This window comes from Mytilus californianus, unplaced genomic scaffold (assembly GCF_021869535.1).
Source record: "Mytilus californianus isolate M0D057914Y unplaced genomic scaffold, xbMytCali1.0.p SCAF_10, whole genome shotgun sequence".
NCBI classification, from domain to species: Eukaryota; Metazoa; Mollusca; class Bivalvia; order Mytilida; family Mytilidae; genus Mytilus; species Mytilus californianus.
The window spans coordinates 72,345,188-72,370,419 of NW_026262582.1; the positions used below are offsets into that span (position 1 = coordinate 72,345,188).

General features: G+C 32.5%; 1 protein-coding gene across 1 annotated transcript in view; it reads left to right on the forward strand.

Moving 5' to 3' along the window:
• Positions 1-25,232, forward strand: part of LOC127718484 (uncharacterized) — a 198,120-nt gene that overhangs the window by 17,049 nt on the left and 155,839 nt on the right. Inside the window, exons 11-13 of the mRNA XM_052224527.1 lie at positions 254-334; positions 2,372-2,452; positions 6,644-7,100. Of these exons, the coding sequence (XP_052080487.1) occupies positions 254-334; positions 2,372-2,452; positions 6,644-7,100 (619 nt within the window). The remainder of the gene's footprint in view (positions 1-253; positions 335-2,371; positions 2,453-6,643; positions 7,101-25,232) is intronic.

Genomic DNA, 25,232 nt, shown 5'->3' on the forward strand with positions numbered 1-25,232 from the left:
TTCAATCAGAGATGTTCACTTTGTTAATCGTTTATACAAAAATAAGAGTTAGTGTACATTATTGCTACAACACTAAGATATTTTGTAAAATCGCTTGTTCTTTTATTTTGTGAAAAACTTGATCTGTACATGTATATTGTTGCATGTTTATTTTCATAATTAACGACATATTTTCAAGGAGGTATGTCCCTTGTAGTTAGCTGTGGCCATTAAACCTCCATGATCCTGATAAATGTTTTGTATATCTTTCCAGTTGTTTCAGAGTTCTGAAGAAACTCCCAAAAGAAATGACAAATCAGAAACTACCAGTAGAAACCAAACAATTTCAACTAAGGTTAGACACTATTACAAACTATTGAATACATAACTCGTGTATTTAACATTTTAAAAACTAGCAACTAATAAAGGATGAGATAGATTAATCTGAGTAATTACCAGTAAAATCTTTTCTTAACAATATAAAGCAATGGTCCTTTGGAAATAGTGCTCTTGCATTTGATTATTAATCAGCTGTCTTTAGATTGTTTACTATGATACTGATTTCTTTGGACACGACACTGTTTATGAATTAACTTCATTTGGTACGCGTTAGACCCTTATATTGAAAGGAAAAAATATGTAATATTTCAGAACTAGCTGATAACCATAAATTCTAACAAAAAATTCAAAGTTGTTAGGTATTTTGATATTTTTGAAGTAAAGTAATAACTTCCAAGATATAATCAACACTGAGCGTTTTCGGGAAATTGCCTATTACAAAGAAAGGTTACTGAATAGAAGACACCTGACATTTTTTCAATGATTAATATATGTATAAGTCATCAGTCTGTGATGAAAAAACAGCATAATCCGATAAAACAAATTTAATTTAAGCCAAATTTTATTCACCAGAGATGTGTATGTGTGTTTTTACTAAAACTCGTACTTCTCCCGGACTATATATAAAAAGTAAAGTAACAAAAATACCAAAATTTAAGGAAAACTCAAAACGGAAAGTCCCTAACCAAATTGCAAAATCAAAAGCTCAAACACATCAAACGAATGGATAACAATTGTCATGTTCCTGACTTGGCACAGGCATTTCCTTTTGTAGAAAATATTGGATTAAACCTGGTTTTATAACTAGCTAAACCTCTCACTTATGTGACAGTCGCATAAAATTCTATTCTATTGACAATGATGTGTTAATAAAATAATGTTATAAGCGTAATAAATGTAAAAACGAACAAATCTGTCAACAAAGCACATAGCAAAAACGAAAGAAAAAAATACAAAAATTTACCATAGCACAAAAACACAATGACGGATGGATAAGTACCGAGCCACGTCAAATGGATATTACCAAAATTACACTTAACAGTTAAAGTAATAATTTACAATAAAAGAACACTATAACAAGTAAATAAGATGATAAACAATGTCAGTACCTACAATCTATACCTCGAGACCATCGTAAATTATTTGTTTATACGGAATAGTTATCATCAAGGTCTTTGTATCTTTCGATCTCTAGAAAAAGGACGATACGTTCTTTGACATAACCCTGGTTCATCAACTTTCTGCTTAGAACTTAGTTATATTTTACTATTAATCAAATGTTCTGGAATATAACTTTAAAAGTGCCTTGTTTGTATCTAAAATGACGTATTCTGTTACATTTTCAGGAATGTTTCAACAAATAAAATTGTCAAAATTATCGTAATTAAGGTCAATGGGGGTATAAATCAGAATCCGTAGATCTTTTAAATAATTGGTTAAAATGTAGTTTATAGCATGCTTTTTCAAAAAATATAATAAAAAGTATGGGCCACTGTCCTTTTTTCACAATACAGGTTGTGCAAAATTGTCAAATTTGTATAGATTATGCATGGAAACCACAATTTTGTGTGATAAAAAGAAAAATACTCACTCATATTTTAAGATAAAATATGAGAAGATAGCTCTAATAATGTGCTTTCAGATAAACAAAAATAAAAATGGGGTCACCGGACTCGTTTTTCTTGCTACATAATAAAATAGGTAAATTCACAAAACATTCTAGTACAAAAATTCTTTATCACAGTTATCTCCCTTATATCTGAGTTTCTCACCTTTTGTGGCAAAGTTGAAAAAATGCATCAAACAAAAATAATCGTTTTTTTTCTTTTTTGTAAAATAGAGCCGTAGCTAGATATGATAGAACACATAATTTTCCAAATTAACATGAAAAATCCTACACATAAATTACATACTACTCTCGAAATATGCACATTTTATTAAAGATCTAGACAAATTGTTAGCTGCTATTTCAAAATCCAAGATGGAGGAAGACACCCAACTATTTTAAGTTTAAAAAACTAATTTTCATTTTTCACTACACTCATATTTTTAGGTGCGCTGCTTTTTCAAAGGTGGTACACAAACATGTTCAAATGTATCTGAAGAGTCAACTAGACCTGGCAGATTGAGAGGGGTATGTTATGCCATAAAATAGTCACGATTTAGGGTTATCATAAATTGTCTGTCAACTTCCAATCTGATTTATTTAGTGGAATGTTCCTTATATAAAAAAGTACAAGCAATAAGAACAAATTGAGCGATTGCGTTTCCGATCAAGTTGTCTTCATTCATCTGAATATCAGGTTGAAATGTAAAACTTGTGGAGTAAAATGGTACCGTTCAATGTGATCAGAAGAGAGTTTCAAAATGGTTTCAAGAGAAAAATTGTAAAGTTATCAAAGATAACAGGCTTATGAATGTGTCAAAATTGAATAGCACTAAGGACCCAAATTCCAAAAGGTTACAAAGATCACGTTGACAATTTATTGATGCCATTACAACATGTTTGAGTGTTATATATAAGCTGTCACACGAAAATGTCTAATGACCATGTAAATGTTTATTTGTTGAAGCAAAAAAAAAAGATTGTCTTTATCGGATTGATGACTGCAATAGTGTGACATTTTACTTATCATAATGAAATCCAAATCTGGAAATAGTAGAACAGAAACTATTAACCTTTTGAAAGCACTTGATATGCCAACAAGATGTTTGTAGAGGGTTCAATGACTTCATTCTTTGTTGTTAGTGTGACTTGTTGTGGACCGTTTTCGTCTTTTTTTTTTAATTTTCCATATTTTCATAGTTTCATAGTTTATTAAAGAAATCGCAGCCGCAGAAGACTGCGTAACAGGAGCATATTATACACAATATTAATTACAACATAGTTCATAATACAAACAGTATACATTGTTGAATTAAACATCTCCAGAAATAAGTCTTTGTTTATTACAGTTTTAAATTAGACAAGCATCTTTTCTACCTTTTGAATAAAAATTGACAGTTTAGACAGCACATTACTATTACGATATTTAAGCATGCCTAGTACTTGTTTTACATTTGGATATTTTAAATAATGTGGAGGTATGAACTTCCCCCTTAAATCCTTAACTTCACAATTGGTACATTTACATATATAGTGGTTATACATCCCCAAGACCAGCTTTACAAAGTGGACAAATTCTCTCATTTCGCGGTACATTTCTCCATCTTCCTGTTTCGATGGGAAACTTTGTATTACATACCCTTAATTTACATATGTTTACTCTATGACCCCGTCTCAATTTTACCAGATATGGTTCTAAGCAAAACTCTACTTTAAAGTGTAAATAACTCCACCCCACCCCCCCCCCCACCCCCCCCCCCCCCCCCCCCCACCCCCTTGATGAGTTGTTTATATCAGAGAACCATTTTTGAATAAACTGGTCTTGGAGACGCTGCCTTGCATTACATTTAATATAATTATAATCAACTTGCCCCGGAATATTATATAGTTCACAAAAGCCACAATCATGAAACACAGATTTTACATAGTTAAACCACTTGAAATTATAACCTTCATGCTCATGCATGTACCAAAGTAACTTATACAGTGTATCCGATAGTTTTTATTCATTTGTTGCTAGCTTGTGCAAAAAACATACCATTTTTAACTTGATCTGCAGTTCAAGTGGAAATCTTCCAAGTTCCCCATACACCATAAGATTTGGCGTAGATGATCGCACCCCCAAACTGCGCTTACAAAACTGTAGATGTAATTTTTCATTATTATTTTTATTTTCAAACCCCCATATTTCCGAGGAATAGGTCAAAATAGAAACAACCAATTCATCAAATAATTTTAACTGTAAATCAATCGGAAGTGAGATACTTTGTATCTTCTTGTAAAGAGCATAAAGTGCTTTTTGAGCGTGGTCTACCAATTTTTTCCGAGCTTGAAAGAAATTTCCTTTGTAATTAAACAGCAGACTAAGATAAACATATGAATCTTTAATTTCAATAACTTCATTACATAGTTTAAAAGTAACATTCTTATTAAATTTTCTCTTTGAAAAAATCACAATCTTTGTTTTTGATACATTAACAGTGCGTTTCCACTCAAACAAATATTGCTCAAACACATCCAGAGCCTTTTGTAATCCTTCTGCCGACTACGCAAAAATAATTGTGTCATCGGCGTACATAAGAATAAATAACTTGATATCAAAATTCTCTGTTAATTTTTCATTCATAAATTTTAGACCCTATACAGAGTTTTCATCCAGATATTCCTCCAAGTCATTGATATTACTCCAAGTCATTCAGGTATATGGAAAAGAGAAAGGGTGACATTTTGTCTCCCTGTCTTACACCTACCTCACACGGGAAAAAATCTGTTTTAGTTCTCCATTTTTATCACAAGACTTGATATCTGTATACATGCTCAGTATTACTTTAAACATTTTCCCACCAATGTTATATTCTAATATTTTTTGCCATAGTCCCACCCTCCACACTGTATCAAAAGCTTTTCTAAAATCTACAAAAGCGCAAAATAATTTCTTTCCCGAACTCAAATATAGTGAAATTAAAGCATGCATGACAAACATACTATCTTGGACAGAATACCTCTTTTGAAAACCACCCTGGGCATCAGTTATAATCGCGATCTCGTCTGACAGAGCATTCAGTCTTGAATTAAGTATAGAGGTGAACACTTTTCCTAAATTCGATGTAACACAAATAGCTCGGTAATTATCCAAATTATTTGTATCCCCTTGTTTTTAAATAACGGCTAAATGATACCAATAAGCCATGAATTTGGAACGATTCCAGAATCAAACACTAAATTGAATAATTTAGTGTAAATAGGCAAAAAATTATTTCATCGTGCTTTTTATATATTCGTCGACAATCTCATCTTCCCCTGGGGCTCTACCATTACATTTTTTTAACAGCTAACAGTATTTCGTCCTCTGTAATTTCCTGATCTATAATTTCAATAACACCCTGACTTTTTATACTATTAGCTAATTCCTCATAATCAATATCATCATCTGAACATCGCTCTTATTTAATGACTTAAAATACTCATATAATTGATCAATAGTAATTTGGATATCTTTATCTGACCCCCCTCTATCAAATATTTTCAAGATTTTCCAAAGTTTACCAGAATTTTTTTTCGAAAGTTTACGCATGTCAGATTCTAGTGCATGTTGAAAACTCTCAAAACATTTATTCATTTCGGTTCTGTAAGCTTTCCCGGACTTTTTCATCTCATCTCGGTTCTCTTTATTTTTATTAAAACTGTAACGGTTTTTCGCTTTATGGAAAACCTTTCGCTTATCCCTGCATATTTTATTAAACCAAAGTTGGTTAGAAGATCCAGATGGATAGAATCTTCCCTTTGGTTTAAATACACGATTAGCGGTGCTTTTAAAAATATCACCTATTTCGTCAACGACTGTATTGATTCATTCTTTTTGGATCATAACTGTCCTCCGACAAAAGCAGTGATATCTCGTCTAATTTTGTAACGTCACTGACGAGTGTCTCAATAAACCGGTTTTCCTCGTCTGGGACCCATCGTGCATGACCACGCTGACTACTACAATTATCATCGGAATGTGTAGTAAAAATGTTCACTGTGGCATAAAAACAAAAACATAGACCACAATGGACATCAGAAAAAAGTGAGTTGAATTCGAGAACATTGAATTCTTGTATCAGTGGAAAAATGCTGGAGGACAGTAATAAATAATCAATAAGAGATACACTATTACAAGTAGTCAAGCCTATCATATAATCATTACCTGGTAACCTACTGTTACCAATATACAAATTGTTACGTTTACAAAAATCTATAAGTTTGTACCCATAGTTATTAGGCACACGGCTATCTTTTGAACATCGCTTTAAAGATACATTACTGTCACATAAATTTTGATAATCGTACAAATATGACACAAAACTGTCATCTTCAAAATCATCCAGTATATGAAAAAGACTGTCATCAGGGATGACAACATCATCTAAAAATTTGGTTTTAGCATTCAAATCACCAACAATTATAGGTAGACAATTATACTTCTTAACAAGTTCTATCCAACTGTAGTTAATTCTAAACGCACCATAATATTTTTTATTCAAATTTTGATACTTTTTCAATTCACTTTGGAGGTTCTATTTTTCATGACGGGGTTGATAATATGTGGCGTTTTATTCGACGACGCTTTCAATATTGCATCAATTCTATTTTAATCTTTTCTTTTAAATGAAACCATATATTAACATATTATCTGCCTTATCTAAATTTTACATCGTTTTTTATTCTACTTTTTAGTTCACCAAGGAGGAGTTTTACTTTGCCAAAATGGGGATGATTGTGCTGAATATTCTTACTGATGTTTTATATGATCTAATAAAACAAGACAAACAAAATGTACGCCTTAGAAGCGATTGTGATATAACATCCTTGTACAGTGGGCTCAGGAAGCTTAATAAACATATTCCAAGTTCTGGATGGGGAGGCACATGGCAAACTATTCAGTCGACAGACATAGTTATTGGCGATGACATTGAGCGTATACGACTTACAAGAAATGAAATACTCCATTCTGAGACATTTAAAGTTGACGAAAAACGCTTTAATGACTTACGTAAAATACAAATTGAACTTTTAACACGGTTTGATGAACATAACAAACCTGCCAGGCTGTATATAGATCACTTTAACGAAATCGTTGCCAAAACTTTTTCTGAAGAGGAGGTGAAACTTGTTCAAAATGAAATCAAATCAGGTAAATATGCTGTAATTTGTCAGATCTCCTGAATACTGACATTTTATATAAATGTAGTTAGTCTAATATCGTCTTAGAGGTAGTTAATGTACAGTATACAGTTGTTTTACTGTTGCCTGTCAGAGTTTGCCATGAAATCTAGAAGTGCTAAAATATGACATTCCGTACACGTATTTAATTCCGCAAGACAAGCTCTCTTTCATTGTCAATTATAGATGAAATTCATGATATTAGGCAGACTTAACTGTATCTGTTGTATCATTTATCTCAAGTTCGATTGGATAGATGCGTTCAACATTGTCTCCAAATTTAATAATCAATTGAACTGTACAGCTTTACTAGTGACATCCGTCGTTTTGTTCATTTCAAATAAAACTGGTTTGTAGGTCTCATTTTATGATGTCATCACCAGTCATGAGACCCTAGACTCAGACAATAATGCATGCATATTAAGATAGAGAGCACACTCTGCAAATTAACAGGGCAAAAGACTTTATCAATACCCTAGAAAGTAGCATCATACAATCAAATGTTTCCTGATTAGTGGCACTTACACATCGGATAACAAATTAGTGATGTTGCAACTATGTTGACCAGTTTTTCCAAAACAGTTTATCTATTACACAATGTTCTGTAACTGTTCCGGACCATTTGAGTATTTGTGCCATATTCGTATCTTCATGACCATATGAGTATACTCACCATACGCGTTTGTTTCACAAATTAAAAAATAAAACAAGTATGTTAAATCCAAAATACAAAACCATATCTTAAAAGGATATATTATGCGACGGCAGCAAGTAAAAAACCAAAACAAACACGTTTTGGACACAGATACTTTTTCAGATGATATTGCATCATAAATGAACATTTTCTAAAAAATAAATTTGTTTTGCTAGAACACACAAATCGTTTTCCATACTCAAAACGTCACCAGTTACTAACTAATATGTTTGATCTTTGACATACTGTCTGAATCTAGGGTATCTGTTTTCTTGCCTTTGCTAATGTCAATGCATTTTTATCCTGTTGAATTTTTTAATCCGTAATTAAATTTGTATACTTCTTTTCAAGCTTTCATTTATTCTAAATAACTTTTAGTTATCTTCCCAAGTTGAAAATGGTCAATCGTCGTGACAAATCGATAATGATCATGTATAAATGTTTCTTCAAAGCTAATTTTTTAATTAATTATTAAAAAACTAATTGCCATATGATAACTGAAAATAACTCATAATATGATTTTTACAAAAAAAAATTTAATGACAACTCGAAGGTTATACCTAATAAAAGTTACAGTAAAAGAGGTTTAACGTTTCAACATACATCTTATTAATTGCACATACCATAGTCGTATGGTCGAGCCATAGGAGTATATATCCATAGGGTCATGACCATACACGTATGGTCCGAATACTTATAATATGGTTTGGGACATAACCATAACATTAATCTCAATTTTTGGCATGAATGGAGATTTGGTGTGATCATGGATGATTGAACGATTGAAGTATGTTGTCAGATGATTTTCTGTTCTACTGATAAAGACCGATACAGGATTTTCAATATTACTGGGATATATAGTTAAGAGATGTTCTATACTACTGAAGCATTGCTTATGTGTGTTTCAACGAAAGTGTGATAATGCCCAAACAATATAATGTATTATCTTTAATTTTTAAGATAGAGTTGCATGCATCAACATAACTTTCAGTGCAGTGATTCTTTACTTTATTTTCAGAATTGACTATTGAAGTTGAAATTGAAAACCAAGTGAATGTCGCACCACAATAGAGAATAAAATATTGACTGAAATATTTCATAATTGACAGTGATTATAACCAGAATGTCAGCGTAACTAATTTGCAGAGGGCAACTCTCAAACCTATAAATGACCATTTTCGTGTAAAAAGCTGATATGTCATGTTCATGCTACAAAATCACGTTACGATACATGTGATTGACAAACTGTCAAGTAATGGAGTTTTAGTTGGATATGCTCAAGTTTATTGGTACAGGACATTTTTTCTTAAAATGTCCTGTACCAAGTCAGAAAAATGGCCATTGTTATATTATAGTTCGTTTCTGTGTGTGTTGCATTTTAGTGTTGAGTTTCTGTTGTGTCGTTGTTTTCCTCTTATATTTGATGTGTTTCCCTCAGTTTTAGTTTGTAACCCGAATTTGTTTTTTTCTCAATCGATTTATGAATTTCGAATAGCGGTATACTACTGTTGCCTTTATTTAAAAGTAGAAGGAATGGCAAAAATGTCGTAAAACAATTGATTGATATGTTTATATATTAAGTCAAAGTTTAACTGAAATTTAAATATTGATTTAAAGTTTGAAGTTAAAATATTGAATCATTTTTTATAAAATGGGATTTGAAATATTGGACCAAAGATTAAATATTAATATATAATTAAGAATGACGCTAAATTTTTTCCGTCGTACCTTTCAAACGCTAAACAAATTTTACTGAATTTTCAAACAATGCTTAATTTAAAGAAAAAATTCTTAAAGCTGTGACTTAAGGTTTAGATATGTGTATTTGTAAAATACTATTAAATAATTTTATGCAAATCAAAAAACAATTTAAAAACATTTAAAAACGCATTTCTTCTGGTTTAAATGTTAGGAAAATGTTAACAAAAAGTTCAAAAATAACATATTTAAGTTATGTTCATATTCTCAAAACATCATTTAAATATTAAAAGTATATGAACATGGTTTTCCCGTTTGAATGGTTTTATACTAGTAATTTTAGGGGCCCTTTATAGCTTGCTGTTCGGTGTGAGTGTTGAAGACCGTACTTTGACCTATAATGGTTTACTTTTATAAACTTTGACTTGGATGGAGAGTTGTCTCATTGGCACTCAGTCCACATCTACTTATATCTATATACGATGATTTTCAAATGTTTAAAACCAATGCCCAGAAAACATTTCTGCAATGTTAAGAAAACAGCTGAAATCCTTAACTCTTTTTGGCAAAACCGTTCGGAATTTTGGGTCCTCATTGCTCTTCCACTTCATAGGCCTATGAAATATTTTGTTTCGAGCGTCACTGATTAGTCTTATGTAGACAAAACGCTCGTCTGGAGAAAAAAAAATGGAATTCTTGTGTCTATGATAAGTTCACTAACATATAGTCAGCATTTCATGTTACATTTGTATATTGTTGAATAATTATAATCTAAATATCTATATGTGTATCATCATGTTGAATCTCATTGCCATGTACCTAATATTTTCCTTATTCAAAACAATATTTTCATGTAGAATTTGAAATTTTGTAAATGTCTAGTTTTCCTTTGAAATTAAAACAATTGATACTAAACGATTAAAGAGTGTTTTCTTACAGCGCTTGATTTTTCTCAGATTTTAGAAATCTATACTTAAGGAATGACTGTAATATTTTTTCTGTCTATGAAGAAATAACATAAAAAATGTGGTGCACACTGAATAACCTGCGAAGCGGTTATTTCGAATAGACAGAAAAAAATATTACAGTCATTTCTTATAATTTAATTCTAAATTCCATTTTTAAGGAGTAAATCATGAACAAACGTTGATGAAGTCACGGTCACATGACAAAATTATGTCTATGAGCTGATAGACAAAACACTTTCAGCCAATCAGAAGACGTGTTACATCCTAGATTAAATTATACACATTTATAACATCTTGTGTTCTGTCTTTGTCGTTATTTTTTTGTTTGATCATGTCTACCTCCTCTTTTGTTTTCTTAGATGTTTTTCTTAACCTGTATTTTTAGCTGTAATGATATACACATAGCAAGTAAACACCAATAAGAAGTGGAAAATATAAATTTAAATTGTATAATGTTTTCTTCGTATTCCATCATTTTAGGTTTCATCTGACATTAGTTGGTTTTAGTAAAAAAAAAGATAAAACAATATCATTGCTGCTTCTAAATGATGACACTAGATGAAATTCCTCTAATATATTACCAAAATAACTTATGGAACTTTTTTCAAATAAATCCAGTAATAATTGACCTAAGTAATCAAAAAGTGACATCCAGGCAGGTGCATTCGAATAAATTGTTAACTATTATATACAACTGATGTATGTTTTTAATAATGGACGTAACAAAAAACAAAAAACAATCTATCACATGCGGAGCACAATCTGCTTATTCCCCACATCGCCAGTTTTGAGTGGGGTTTGTACTGCTCAATCTTCATTTTGCTATGTTATGTTTTTAATACTAGTGTTTGTCTTTTCATTTGACATGACGTTGTTAGTTTAATTTTTACGGATGAGTTTGAATGTCCCTTTGGTATCACTTGAATCTTTAACAATAAATAACATGGGTCTAATAAGATAAGATTGTATAGTTCTATATTTACGACTGAGATTTGAGTACTTTTTTATTGATCTTACAAAGCGGCCGAGTGTTGTATCATAAGCAAGTGTAAACTCATTTTTTTACCCAGAACAATGCTTTTCTGAGCCCAAATAAAACCATTTGCGACACAATAGAGAGAAAAAGTCAACAACTTTCATCATCTCTAACTATGCGTAAAGAAAGAAACACAACAATTAAACCTAAGGGAAAATGCAAAAATGATGTCTATCATGTGGTTTTGAAATTGAAGTTTAAGTTTAGTTTAGTTATTAAATATTATATAAAACAACCGTCCTTGAACGTGATTCGAACGGTTGCCCCCTTTAAATTGCATTGATTATTGCTTTGTACGCGAGAGCCTTATCCCCACTGCTACCCGAGAGAACAGATCAAGTGGAAAGTTAAGACACTAAAACTAAACATGGAAAAATGAATAAAAAATATGAAATAATTGAACAAAATCTTTACAAATCTCAGAGATATAGGCACTGAAAGGTGTGAATAGTTTACAGATCTATCGAATGAGGAAAAGTAACGGTGTTTCATAGATCACAATTATTCTAATAATTAAGCACACTTTTTAGAACTCAGCAATGTTTTCGTGTTTGTACCTTTTTTCATGGACTGGCTCATATAGTTTTATGGATGATATGCAAGACACTAGAATCAGTCAAAAATTTTCATTTATCAGCGAGAACTACTCCGATGAGTTCATTGATGGTTTAAGTAATATTTTTATTGTATTAGATCTCCTTCTGTTGATCACATTTGCTGTTTAAATTTTCTGCTTGTCTATAATGATTTAATATAACGGGTCCCATATGTGAAGCAGGATTTGCTTCCGGAGCACCTGAGATCACCCCCAGTTTTTGGTGGGGTTCGTGTTGCTCAGTCTTTAGTTTTCTATGTTGTGTTTTGTGTACTATTGTTTGTCTGTAAGTCTTTTACTGTTTTAGCCATGCCGTTGACAGTTTATGTTTAACTTATGAGATTGTATGTCTCTTTGGTATCTTTCGCCTCTCTTTTAAGAAATTAATATATAAAAGGCAAAAACACGAAACATTGGTAGAAAATCTTCATTTTAAGAGTTATAACATCTAACAGAAATTATCTGTTGGTTTTGTCTTTTAGTATAAGTAGATATTGTAACGCTGGTAATTGTTGCTTATATTTTCCTTCTATCTGTTATTATTTTCAAGATAATAGAGCAAATAGGCGAACATTTTCAAGAATGGCAATTGAAGGGGGAATAATTCCGATAAGAATTTATCTGATAATGTCGATGGAAACGGAAAGCAAGTATAACTTCTCATTTTAATTTTGTTCCAGTTCTATTTTCTATATTTATTATTGTTTTCAAAATAACAGATAATTACTTGAATTGTACCATTATGTTTTATTTTTAGCCATGACGGCTATGGTGATTGATTGACAGGAACAAAAAAACATTCACCTTATTTTGAATATTTACGGATAATTGATTGATTGATTGTTGGTGTTTTAATGCCACTTTTAAGCGCCACATTTGGGCTATTTCGGGGCGGCCAGTTTTTATTGGTGGAGGAAGCCGGAGTGCCCGGAGAAAACCACCGACCTTCGATAGTTTACGGATAATTCAAAAATAAAATAACATAAATACAAATATCCAAGGAAAATACAAAACAGAAAGTCCATTATCATGCTTATCAAATGGCACAATTTAAAGCTCAAACACATCAAACGAATGGAGAACAACTGTCATAATCCGGACTTGATACAGGCATTTTCTTGTGTAGAAAATTGTGGTCAATTCATCTTTTGTTGAAATTGGTCTTGTGTTTTCAGACAAAAAGAGTGTTTACAAAGTTAACGATGGATGCTAGTTGGTGGCAATAGCTCACACGAAGGTGAGCTGGAAATATAAATTTTTCGATTCAGATGTTTTTATATTAAATTTAATTGAAAAAGACTTCTATTAAGACAATGTTGAAAGTATGAATTTATAAAGCTAATTTTATTAAATCAAAAAAATATAAATCTCTCTCTCCGTCCTCTACAAAGAATGCTATTGTCAATAAAAAGAAGTATTTTTCAAATTTAAAATTGCAGAGTTGTGTCATATTACAAATGTATCAATCGTGCAATAAACATCCTACAAATGTATTGTTTCTAACATTTAACAATGAGTATTATGTATTACTTGCTGATGCGATAAAAGTTACATTATAGCAACATATCTCTTTATATGAGAACTTAGCTTTATATATTAATATTAATGATTGTGGTCTAAAGATAATGAAGTAAATACAGATAATAATTTTTGTATGATTTAAAACTACTTAGGTAACATATTTGTGCATGACCTATTCCATTGTTTCAATTTCCAAGTAAGGTTTCATCATCATTTTTGTCTTCATCAGACCTTTTCTGGCATCAAAAGCAAACCAGTGATTACTGTCTGCAGATTCCTCCTCTTTGTAAATTCCGTTAATATTGGAAAGGGTGCAGGATGCATGCCACCATCCACTCTTCTTACGAATAGCACAATTAGTATTGTGATATTCAATATCGTTGTCCTTATCTCGAGTGGTAAATTTCATACCGTTCATCGACTGACTCGCTGCATCTTTCATCGAATCGCCTGTAAAGCGAAATGTAATGACTAAAGAATAATAAACACTAACGGAAATTATTAAAGTTTTTAGTTTTTTAAGTTTTTAACGTTTTTTTCAAACCATTAAACTGGCATAAAACTTGCACATTCTCATAGATTGAAACAAAACTTTTCAAATTATCGAGACAATTATATATATATATGGGTGTGTGAGTTTGGGTGTGTGTGTGTGTGTTTTACTGAAAATTAATCCAAAACTTCGTTGAACGCATTTAATATTAGATGGTGAAAAGTTCCCTATTTGACCAAACAATCATTTAAATGGTGAAAAAAGAGAGGCGGAAGGTACCAAAGGGGTATTCAAACACATAACTCGATAACAAACTGACACGCCATGGCAAAACGAAAAACGAGAATAGACACTTAACACCATAGAAAAAAACGTTAGACTGAGCAACACAAACTACAGCAAAAACCAGGGGTATCTCATGTGGTCCAGATGTGTAAGCAGATCCTGCTCCAAATGTGAAAATAGGAGTAAATCTATATAACATAGAATAGTCAAATAAAATGGTGGGTTGAAAATAATTCATAATTATTTTTTTATAAAATCATTTAAAAACTATTACTATGAGTTGAACGTCTATAAAAACAAATGATACAATTACGAGCACAAAAAATCATGATGCTGTAATACCTTCACGAGCATCTGGATGGGGTTCTTCGTGTCTTTGTTTTTTAATGCTTAAGACCATTTTTCTCTATTTTTTTTTATTGAATTTCCCCATCATTCGCTTTTCATCTTAATATTACACCCAATTATTCTCCATCCTGTAATTTTTTTCATTTTTTCTCTATTCTTTATTATTTTTGGCGATTTTTCTGCACTTTTTGCCCATTATTCTCTATTCTGTTAACCTCATACAGGCCATCCTTAATTAGATACGCTCATCACTAAAGGATACGAAAGCGTTCCGTATAGACCGTTTGTGAGCATAAAGCAAAAAAGTCCTAATTAATGTAAGGACAATTATGCTTTAGGGAGTTGTAACTTTAGCTCAACTACACAATGTTATGAACTGGACTCAAGAAATCCAAATCATATTCAAACAGAACCAAAAAGAAAATGCAAAAAACCTAAAATATTCACTAATTTTGAAAAATACGTTCATTGTATACATGAATTTACAAAACTTCACAAATACATGTATAGGGAAATTAATGTTTAGTTACAATAAAATGTAGTAGATGTGTGACAGTTCTGCCAAAAAGAGGCTAAAGAGAAAAGATTAGGATATACATGTGCCCGTATAATGGATATACAATAAGAAAAAGACATGTAGAGTCGTCATCTACCGTTAAGGGGAGATAATACGTCTGCTCAAATTCCCGGCCTTATTTGAATTATAAAAGGCTGTGTATAATAGTAGGGCTATGTAAAACCTAATAAGGGCTGTGTATAGCCTTGCTGGAGTTAAAAGTAAACTTAGTACCTTAGTAGAGCTATATATAACCTTAGTACCTAATATAAATAGGGTTATGTATCGATAGTACCTTAGAATGGCAATGTATAACCTAAGTAGATATATGTATAATCTGTGTACTGTTATGTATAACCTAAGTAGATATATGTATAATCTGTGTACTGTTATGTATAACCTAAGTAGATATATGTATAATCTTTGTACTGTTATGTATAACCTAAGTAGGGTTATGTAACTATAACCTTTAAAGCTATATATAAATTATAAGTAGGGTTATGAATAATCTGTGTATGGCTGTGTTTAAACTATAAGTAGGGTTATGTATAATATTTTAGGGCTATATATATATCCCAAGTAGGGCTGTGTATAGCCTTAATACCTTAGTAGAGTTATGTATGAACATAGTATCTTAGTGGTGCTATGTATAACCTTATTACTTAAGTAGGCTATGTATAATCATAGTAGGGATAGGTAATATCGTTAATGTGGAAGATATTATCGTATTTAGGGTAGAATTTAATACCTGCTGTTCCATGATACTCAGAAATTCTCAATAGGTAGTGTGTTCACGCGTCACCAAAGTTAAATCTGTCGTAAATAGCATAGGCTGTATTTCCTGAATAATCTGCAAAGTCAAACCGGACTTTGTAAGGTCCTTGTTGAGTAATATAGTGAAGATTATCATTTCCTGAAGTTACAAAACTTTTTTAATCATCCTTGAAAACAAATAACGAAGATATCGGATTGTGTTATGCATGGTTTTTATCTTGTCCTGTTCATGGAACGGCTATTTTTTTAACCATTTTATATGTTTCTCTATGATATTTGTTGTTTTTCTGTATATCACGTATAATGTGTCTGTTAGTGTTATCTAAAAGGCATATATTTAAACCATTACTTACATTGTTACAAATTTACATATGTTATTGAACTTCATAACTTACTGTTTTAGTTTGTAATAAATAATTGAAAATGTACATGACTCAGCAACCAAACGACAGAACAAAAAAGATATAAAGATGCATTCAACAATGCACAGGAGTCTTTGTTAAATTAAATAGCATTGATATGGTCATAATTATAAATTAAATGTTTACAAATCTTGGAATTTTTCGAAATACTTAGGATGTTCCACCCCATGAATAGATTAGCTGTTTTTGGCAAAAACCTTTCGGGATTTTAGGTCCTCAATGCTTTTCAACTTTGTGCTTTATTTTTTCCTCTTAACTTTTTTTATTCGAGGGTCATCGATAAGTCTTTTGTATACGAAACGCTCGACTGGCGTGCACAATTTTAATCCTTGTATCTATGATGAGTTTCTTTACAATGTGGCATGGAATAATTTGCCAAAATTTCATGACAGGTGAAAATAATCAGAAACTACGGAAAATTTTCTATCAACATCAAATCTTTTAATATACAAATAAATATCTTTACTGTATATCTTTCAGTTTCACTCTGAAAATCTATATAAAACTTGAAAACAAAACAAACGACTTTTCGTTTCCAATTGTTAATTCTTGGACGGTAAAGTACCTTCTTACGATGTGTACATTTCCCAAACCAATTTTTTAGATGTTTTAGATTTCAATTAGCGTAATCTATGAATAACTGTTGAATTATTAAGGCACGGATTTCGCTACCACATTTAACTTAAAACATTTACCGAATTATTTCATAGATATAAAGATTTGGTTTGGAATTTTCAGCTGTAGATGCCTTATGATTGCCAATTAGACAACTATCCACCAAAAGTCAAATAAAGTGGAGTTAAACAATTATAGCCAACCGTACGGCCTTCAACAATGAGAAAAACTCATACTTTATAGTCGGTAGCATAAAAAAAAGAAGTACAATTTGATTAAGACTTGCACAATTTGCTAGATTACACCTCTTATCATAAATATATGTTCATGAGTTTATCGTGTCAGTGAATTTAATTATTGCAGATTTTGGTTTTAGGAATGTAGTTACTCTTTTATAACTCCAGATACAACATCTAATTATATCTACCCAGCCAATGTTCTCCTGTGATGTCACCAAATCCAGTTTTGTAATTACTCCAAAACCTGTCAAAACTTACTGTTCCATCAAACCGTTTTTGAATAACCTACAACAGAAATATGATTTGAATAAGACTATTACACTATTTGCTAGTCACCAAAAAGTGCATCGTCAAAAATAATTATTTTACACACACCAGAACATCTGAAAGAACTTGTATTCCTTTTTCTTAATACGAGGTTTTTTTTACGTCGGGGAAAACCTTAATTTCGTTTCACCATGTTGTACTTTTTCCATGAATTTCAGAACAAAAATCTCTGCTACTAATATTGAAACTGATAAGAATCTTGCTTCAGATTAAGCGGAAAAGAATGCAAGAGATAATAATAATAACGAATTGATTTTGGATGTTCCAACTAGTTGCAACTTGCTTATAAACAAGTTTGCACAAATATTAAAGTCATTGTAAAATTGCAAGTCAATTTGAAAACAAAGAACGTTTGCAAGTATCTTATTGAAATATTTGGCCATTGCATACGTTCTTAAGAATTAAAAAAGAACTGAGCTAGCTGCAAGCATCTATCTTGATGTCAATGTAAACCTATTGACTTAGGGAGCTACCATTTGATTTTTATGGGGGGGGGGGGGGGGGGGGGGGGGGGGGCTAGGATGAAATTTAAAAAAAAGACAGGACAGGAGTTTTTGGTAAAAAAAAAGGCAGGATGAGCAACTTGGCAAAAAAAGGCAGGATGACAATTTATGTAAAAAAAGTCAGAATAAACTAATAAAAAAAATGCAGGACCGAAAAGAGTGATAAATAAAAATGCAAGACAAAATTTTTCATCCTAGCCCCCACCCCCATAAAAAATCAAATGGTAGCTCCCTTACCAGAAAAAAATGAAAATAACACTTTATAAATTTCATGCGTCCAGAGCGCTTTTCTTGATTTACCTTCATCATGAACTCTCAAAGCCGAATAAATTAATAATGAATAAGCATTATATAATTCATCTCATAGAATATATACAGGGAATCATTAGTAATCTATGAATATGTTCAATGTGTAGTATAAGACTAATGTTCATGTATCTTCAATAAATGCCTTAATACTTGTTTCAAATGAAAGTGTACAGCGAGACAAATCTTCTCTTATAAACTCAAGGTTCAAAGGGTTTAATACACTCACTGAAATACGGTTGACAAACTGCCTATTTATCCGTATTTGGTAAAGGGAGGCTAAAAATAACAAAGGAATATTCAAACTCAAAAGTCGAAAAACAAACTGACAATGTGATGGCAAAAAATGAAAAACATACAAAACTAATAACTGAGTAACACTAAAAACCGGGGCTTATCTCGGGTACTCCTGAATGGTAGGCAGATCCAGATCCACATGTGTTAACTGGTTGGTTATTCTATTCGGATTACAGTCACATTTATAGTAAAAACTAAGCTTCTTAAAATAAATTCATTGCATTTTTACTTCATAATTTATTTGATTTTTCCATTTGTTCGATGGGCTATCTCTTTACTCTATTAACCCGGCTTGTGAAAAAACACCTCCAATCCAACTCTTGGAAAGACTTGCTAAGATCTGGTAGACCATCTGTATTATTGGAGCGTGGAGACAGGGCACTGCATCAACTAGTTAGACGATTGCCATTTGAAACTAGTCCTGTTCTCACAATGATTACGTAAAAGACGTTTATCAACCAGAACAGTGAGGAACAGGTGGAAATCACAAGGACTGAAGAGTAATTAGACGTTCCATGTTATCTGATCGACATCAACGATTGCGTTTGGCATGGTGTTTATCCCGAACTGGTGGGAACTTGTTACCTGCATGGCACAGGATCCATTGGTCGGACGAAAGCCGGTTTTTACTGCTTTAAACAGATTGACGAATGAGAGTTTGGAGACAGAAAAATACGGCACATACCCCAAGGAACATCGAACCAACTGTCCCTTACGGTTGATGCTCTGTAATGATATGGGGTTGTATCTCTCACGATTGAAAGTTGGTCTTGGTTAACATACGATGGCCCCTAACAGCTGATCAACACATCAGAAACGTTCTTCAGCCAGTTGTTAACCATGCACTAGCTGCAAGACCTGTGTTTATGAATGACAATGACAGGCCACATCGTACAAAGTTGAAGGCGTTACTTATCTTCCATGGCCAGCCATGAGCCAGCATTTGAATCCGGAAGAGCATGTTTGGGACATGTTAGTCAGTTTGAATCAGACTTGTACCGGGAATGGCGACAGCTATATAAAAATAAGGAGATGAGGAATGATTGACAATGAGAAAACTATCCACCATAGTAGGAAATCCAACGACTGATTGGAGGGATCAGATCCAGGGTTGAGGCCGTCATCCAAGCACGTTTCAGTCGGTAATAAACTTTTAACCATGGATGTCGTTAAGTAATTTAAAATGGACGTTTTCAAAGTGAAATGACGATCTCATCGGTCATTATGTTATATAGATCCATTGTATCTATAACCTAAATTATTGTGTTGATTTCTTTTCAAACTTAAAGCCTTTTCTTAATTAAAAGGTATTGTAAGTGAGTTTAAATAACCATGTTATCGTGTCCAACGATGCATTGATAACTCTCAGATCACAATTAATTGGTTGACAAAACACAAATATTACACTTCTACCTTTAAAGATCTTTATATTACCAGGCATATGAATATTATCTGTTTATACAAAATAAAACATATTCGAAATTATTTCTAATAAAATTGAAAATGGAAATGGGGAACGTGTCAAAGAGACAACAACCCGACAAAAAAGCATATATAAAGTATATATAATAATAAGTATGTTATCGAAATTTTTCTAGCACTCTAGGCACATCACGATTTTCTCGCATAGGAATTTGCGAAAACAAACCTTTGTTAAATTATGTAGTAAAACAGATGAAATCATACTATATTTATAAAACAAAAATTGACAAATAGAATGTAATAATTTTTGTTTCAAACATGTGAAATAGCCAATAATAATAAAAAAAAACCCGGTAAAAACTCGCTATAATTACAAAAATATCCACTATAACATGCAAAATTAGAAAAAAAACAGGATAACTTAATAATTGGAACAACAGAGAGAATACAGGGATTCGAACCTAAACCGACAAATCCTATCTTTGACTCATTGATTTTAACCATGCTAACCTCGCGGCTACCAACTCATACTATACGATTGCATATTGGGTTTTTATAAAGGTACAAGCCCTGTGTGTCCGATTAACCGATGTATATCAGATGTTCATTTAAATATATAAAATAGACATCTATAGTGTAACCCATTGGTAGCCGAGAGGTTTCGTCGATGTGTTGATGTCAGTCACACATAAAAGATTTCAAGGAAGGGTTCGATTCCCAGTGAAGGCATATAAAAATTACAAAAAAGGTAAGTTTTTAAATTAATTCCATTAGTGAACAGAAATCAGTAAATTAGCCAATTCAAACTTAATGAAATTAGGCACACAAAGGAAACAATTGAATATAATTTGGTGAGTCAATTTCAGCGGCAGATTTAGGAAGCGTTGATTCTAGAAAAAGAATCCACGGTAAATGAATAGGCAGACGTCACCACAATGGTTTAAGAACTCAGAATGTCAATACTTAAATGGACATGTGTTTATTGTAATAACAGGGGTTGTGATTTTGTGATAATTTATTCATTAAATTATCGTTTCTGTTGAATTCTAATGCTAATGTTACGTACAAACAGGGATTTTGTGATAATTTATTCATTAAATTATCGTTTCTGTTGAATTCTAATGCTAATGTTACGTACTAACAGGCAACATTTATATTTTTACGATTATTTGGTCGGTCATATCATAGCTCTAATCGTTTCATTTTCATTTCAAAAAGCGTGTCGGTGCTTAAATTTTTTCTGTGTGTATCAATTGTTCCCAAGATAGATTTTGAAAGAGTAATCATTGCAAAAAAAAAAAGTCAGCAACGACTCAGACACAATACAAAATATTTGTCTAATGTTTGAAATCAAATGAACCAGTATTTGAACTGACCCAATGGTGCATTTTACAAAATGTGTATCATTAAAGTTCGTTTCCACAGTTGTATTTCGTTTTTTTTGTGACGGCATAAACTGGATAAACATTAATCATTGTGTAACCATCAAATTCAACGACTCATTTATCATGGTTACTAGGGCAAACAATATATGAACTATATCCAAATGCGATCGGAAGATCGGTGGCAAATATTTAAACGCATTGCAAAACATTCCTAACAGCATTTTCTGTTTATTGCCTACATGTATGCAATCGTTAAAGCGGTTTTATATTGATACCCTTCAAACATATTAGACCCTGCACAGCATGTATAAATTATCATATATATCTTAAGCTTGCAATCAAATGGAGCTTACCATCCAACCTCCATCATCAGTCGCCATATCACAGAAAACAGATATATCAACACTGTTTTGTGGTCGTATAGTATAAACTCCACTGCACGTTCCTGGTGACAGATCACTACAATCCTTAGGCGTAGAGGCGATAACTCTTTCTGAAAATAAGAAGATGCTAATAATGTCATCATTTGACAAGGAAAGGCGAAATATACCAAAGGGATATTCCGACTCATGAATGAGGACAAGCTGACTACGCCATGGCAAAAAAAAACCAAAAACGTCAAAAAATAAACACAACAAATATAAAATAACTGAAGACTGTGCTACACGAACCGCACCATAATAACGGGAGGGATCTTATATGTTCCGGAAGGGTAAGCAGATTTTGCTAAAAAATTGGCACCCATCGGTGATGTCACATTTGCGAAAAAGAGGACGTGATTTTTGTTACGTCAGTTGGAACATATCCGTAACAATTTCTGAAACAGATATTCCATACCGGTTAACCAATTAGTGATTGCGTCCCTACAAGTTTCGAGGGATGACTTCAACAGCACTGCACTATCTTCCGTGAAAGCAGAAACTGGAAATTTACAATAATAACCCTACAATAACTTATACACCTAGTGCTAAGACTAGGAACACGAATACACGTAAAATTAACAAAATCTCTAGATCTTTTGTCACCTAAAAGTATTCGCAGGCATCATCATCAAATTAAATTATGCAGTAAAGAACACTACTTACGTGGTAAGTATTATCCATGGAGAAATAAAGATCAACAAATGTACCTCCATAGATGGAATAAAAAAAGGTACCGAATTGAATTGATCAAAATTTCCCTTTCAAGTTGATTAATTGTCCATGATGTTAGGAGACAAAACCTTGTTTTAAGTACCAGAAAATCCACTTTTACCCATTTTTGGAGAGCTACCAAAGATGGTAAAAAAGTATAAATTAAAAACAAGCAGAGAATAATATGATTGTTGTTTTCTTTCGTTTTCATCATTTCTTTTATATGTTGTACAATTAGAAATTAAACATTTAAGTATCGATTGATTGTTAAGCTATACCATAGAACCTGTATTACTTTAACAGCCATTAACAGTATCACGGTGTTGCATGCATTGATGTTTGCGATTTAAGAAGCAGCAGTCAATATTTTCAATCGTTTTATTTCTTTTATTGAAATTATATACAAAGCTGTTAAACAATTCAAAAGGCTTGCAACAGTATCAATAGTGAAAGTGTTTATCGTGATTATCTGTGCCTTCTACGAAGAAGCTGGGATACTGTTTTGATGTTCTTCGTATGAACATCTGTGTGTAATGTCAATGATTTCTGAACAACAACAAATCAAAGAACGTTGAAACATGCCACAATGATAGCATACACATGTAAATTATGCCATATGTTTCGGATTTCGATCTATGCCAAAAGGGCAGAATTATTGACGGTTGTCGTGATGACAGTTAAATCATAAATCGGTGTAGAATTCAACAAAGACACAACTCAAAAGATTGGAAAATTAAAACTAGAATCACGAGTCTCATTATATATTCAAATAAGACAAAAGAAATCCACATTTTCTAGCTGAAATTAAAAGGCATGCTCTTCAGGGTTGCAAAAAGCAATAAATCAATCGTCCTCCAATTTTCCTATCATAATTTGAAATCAGACTGTAAAGATGTTATTGCATTTAACACAACAGCCGTTGTGTTTGTCATCAGGCCAGAAATGATGAAAATGTACTGCTAATTATCCAGTAATCGTTTGAACTACTAAACATATAAAGTTAACTTGGTATCGCTAGTCTCATTATAAATTTAAACATGATTGGTGATGTTAGAATTTATATTCGGCCCCTGTCAATTTAATCAGGGGCCTCGGTGGCCGAGTGGTCTAAGTAGTTACTACTGTAATCAATAGCCAGTCAACAATGAGGTTGTGAGTTCGAACCCCGCTCGTGCGGGTGCACTCGACTCCAATCTTAATTGACTAGGATTGTCAGTTTTCCAATCGAAGGTCGGTGGTTTTCTCCGGGCACTCCGGCTTCCTCCACCAATAAAAACTGGCCGCCACGAAATAGCCCAAAAGCAGTGCTTAAAAGTGGCGTTAAAACACAAAAAATCAAATCAAATCAAACCAATTTAAGCATCAGATATAGTGAGAGAGAAAAAACGATAGTCCATGAAAATTGGAATGTATTTACCCTAAAAATGATAATAACACTTAATAAAGTTAGTGCATCCGAAGTGTTTTTGTGTGATATATTCATCAGAAATGTCCAAACCGTAAGATTTGAAAGCCAGGGACCAATAGATACGTAGAAACTTTGAGAGTTGAATGACACAAAGAGACCTTAAACTTAACTAAATTCATGAAGGACATAATTTGCCTGAGGAAGTCGGAACTTTAGTTTCGTAATCATTTCTTAATTCATCTTCAACTTCATATTTGATTTTACCTTCCAACTGTTTTGATTTGAGCGCCACTATTGAGTCAAATGTAGACAAAACACATGTCTGGCAACCTTAATTATAATCCCGGTATCTTTGATGAATTCTCGGGTGTTCCGGGAAGGTATGAAGATCCTGACAATATGTGGCACCCATCATGTTGCTCATGTAAGTACAAACCAGGTGAATAGTCTAATGTCACATTCGGTGAAAGGGAGGACGGGATTGAGGTTACGACGATTGGACCATTCCTTAACGTTCAACCAACTCGTGGTGGCGTCCGTAAAATTTTCGAAGGGATGATCTCAACATCACCACTTGGAATTCTTGGTGCTATAGCTTCTTTGTCATTCCTTGTCATCAGCAAACCTCTATCAAGGAAAACATGATAAGAAACGCAAGCCCTGGAATATGATATCAACTGGGAGATATAAACTCCATAAGCATGCACTGCTGGAATGTTACTACATGGAAATGGAAAGATCACAATTAGGAAGCTGAAATTATCACTTTTGTCGTAAAGTTTTGTCTCAACCGACTCCTATTGTCAATTTTTAGATGTAAGTCAAGATATGAGGCAGACTAAACTGTATCCGTTGTATTTTTTTCCAAGTTCGATGGAATAGTTGCGTTAATTGTGCTATAATTTTCGGAATTTTTATCACTGCCCAAATGGCAAAATTAAGGGTGAAGACGAATCTCGTAGTGACTATTAGTCAATAGAATTTTTTCACTACCAAGGAGAAAAGTTTATACATAAATTACAAGTCAAATTATATAATATGCAAACTCGAACTAATCGCAATTTTCAAGCCATCCCTG